This window comes from Vigna unguiculata, chromosome 5 (genome assembly GCF_037176805.1).
Source record: "Vigna unguiculata cultivar grain cowpea cultivar isolate G323 ecotype 2 chromosome 5, ASM3717680v1, whole genome shotgun sequence".
NCBI classification, from domain to species: Eukaryota; Viridiplantae; Streptophyta; class Magnoliopsida; order Fabales; family Fabaceae; genus Vigna; species Vigna unguiculata.
Window position 1 is genome coordinate 37,811,673 of NC_140796.1, and position 2,571 is coordinate 37,814,243.

The 2,571-nt window shown below is 36.8% G+C and overlaps 1 protein-coding gene across 1 annotated transcript; it reads left to right on the forward strand.

Annotated features, from left to right (window-relative positions):
* The first annotated feature begins 926 nt into the window (after positions 1-926).
* Positions 927-2,231, forward strand: LOC146886395 (uncharacterized). Its single transcript, XM_085673424.1, has 5 exons — positions 927-1,134; positions 1,253-1,344; positions 1,466-1,638; positions 1,716-1,973; positions 2,057-2,231. The coding sequence occupies exons 1-5, from the start codon at positions 927-929 to the stop codon at positions 2,229-2,231; spliced, it is 906 nt and encodes a 301-aa protein (XP_085529550.1).
* The last annotated feature ends 340 nt before the right edge of the window (positions 2,232-2,571 follow it).

Genomic DNA, 2,571 nt, shown 5'->3' on the forward strand with positions numbered 1-2,571 from the left:
AATCCGTAATATCCTGACGGGATGTTACATAGGTGAAGTGGAAGTTCAAGTTGGACAAATGGAGATTGAGGTTTGTGAAGTGCAGGTTGAGGGTGAGGTTGGGGAAATGGATGGTGAGGTTGAGCAAGTGGATCCTCGGGCTCAGGTTCACGAAGTGCAGTGTGAGGTTGCTGAAGTAGAGGCCCATGAAGAGGCTGCTGATGTGTAGGTGGGGGATGCGAGTGGTCTGAATAGGGATAGTGTTGAAGGTCGAAGGCTTGTGGATGTGGATTTGAATGTGGCCAGTGATATTGAAGTGGAAGGTGATATTAAAGTGGAAGGTATGTCTGAAAGCAATGCTAGTGATGATTCCATAGAGGCAAATTTGAAAATAGAGCACGTCATTTAAGTTAGTTATCTGTTGATGAATGGCATTCAAAAGAATTACTTAGTGGGCCAAATAGCGAAAGTGAGGCAATTGGGGATGAAGAAAGCACTGATGAAAGGAGAGGATGTAGTCCATTCCAGACATTTCTAATGCCAAAAAGTATGGCGAATTATAAATGGGAAGGTGGAACTTCTTTCTAGACAACAACCACTTCAAGGATGCTATTAGGACTTATGCAGTTCATGCAGGGAAAAATCCGAAATTCTTGAAAAATGATAGTAAGAGAGTTAGGGTTGGTTGCTTGGGTGCACAAAATAAATGTCAATGGTCCACATATTGTTCATATGTTCCTAGCCGTAAGATTTGGAAATTGAGGAAACTACTTGATGTTCATTCTTGTAGCACGGAGTACAAGATTAATATCATTAAAGCAAAGTGGCTTAGTGAAACCTTGGATCTGACTCTAATAGAGAATCCAAAGTTAAAAATAAATGACGTATGACAAAGGCCTTTAAGAAAACGGAATACACATATGTTAATATCAACAACTCGTAAAGTAATGGCACTAGTTGCAAATATAGTAGATGGGTCATTTAAAGAGCAGTATAAGAGAATTTACGACTATGCACATGAATTACTAAGATGTAATCCTGGATCTACTATTAAAATCAAAGTGGAATATGATAATGGTGAAGCAATTTTTCAGAGGTTTTACTCCTACTTAAAAGCATTGAAAGATTCCTTTGTGTCTTGTAGACCCATCATAGGTTTGGATGATTGTTTTCTAAAGGAAAATACGAGGGTGGGTTGTTGAGTGTTGTGGGTAAGGATGCTAATGCTCAGTTATTACCCTTAGCATATGCTGTTGTCGAAGTTGAAACAAAGAAATTTGGACATGGTTTTTGGAATTACTTATTGGTGATCTTGGAGGTGTTGACGTGTGTGGGACAATGACATTTATGTTTGACCAACAAAAGGTATGTTTACTTTTTCTTGAACTACTTAATTTATCTTTAATTTTGTAAATATTAATAATCTCATCATTGCACAGGGATTAGTGCCTGCCATCCACGACCTATTACCCACTACTGAGCACAGGTTTTGCATGAGGCATCTGTATACAAATTTCAGAAAAAATCTGGCCAGAAATTAAATATACTTATATGGAAGGCTGCTAGGAGCACACACCCAACAGTTTGGGAAAGAGTGATGTTAACAATTAAAGAGCTCAATATTGATGCTTACAAATACCTAATTGTTATACCTCCAAGGTATATATTTCTTATAATACTTATTTACAAATACCTAATTCATATACATCTCGATACTGACGTTGTCATTGATGCAGGTTCTGGTATAAATCTAGGTTTAGTGGTCGAGCCATATATCACACAATTGTCAACAATATGAGTAAAGCATTTAATAGTGTCATAGTGGATGCTAGAGGCCAACCCATAATCACAATTCTCGAGCAAATTAGAGTTTATTTAATGAAAAGGTGGGCCACTAAGAGAAAAAAGGTTATAACTTTTGAAGAAAACATCTGCCCTAAGGTCCTTGACAGGCTTGATAAGGAAAAAGAGTTAACCAAATATTGGATCCCAAGGTTAGGTTTTTGTCTTTTTTACACATTCCACTTATTCTTGTATTTATATGTGTACTAATTAACACATTTTTGCAACTGGTTAGGAGACAACTATTTGAAGTGAGGCACATATCCATGGTTGGAGATAAGTACATAGTCAATGTGGATGCTCAACACTGCAGTTGCAAGAAATGGCTTCTGACTGTTATCCCTTGCTGCCATGCTATTGCGACAATGAATTTCATCAATGTCAATGTTGAGGACTTCATACTAATCTAGTTCAAGAGGTCCACCCGCCATATTAGAGGATCTTACCAAGAAAACCTAAGAAAAAAAAAAGGTTGGAAGAGTGAGAGTTGAGGAAGTGTAACATCTCTAAGAAATATTACTTAATTAAATAAATAATTATAGCAATGAAATTCAAACATTGTCATATTATTATTCCCAAACGAAGGAAAAATTAAAATAATATCCAAGGTGCCAAGATTTAAATGAAACTAAAACATAATGCCATTACAATTTTCGAATTTCAATAACATAAGTGAAAACATACGAACCTACCTCGCTCATATCCCCACATGAGAGTACATGGATATGAACCTCCCCGCTCATATCATCA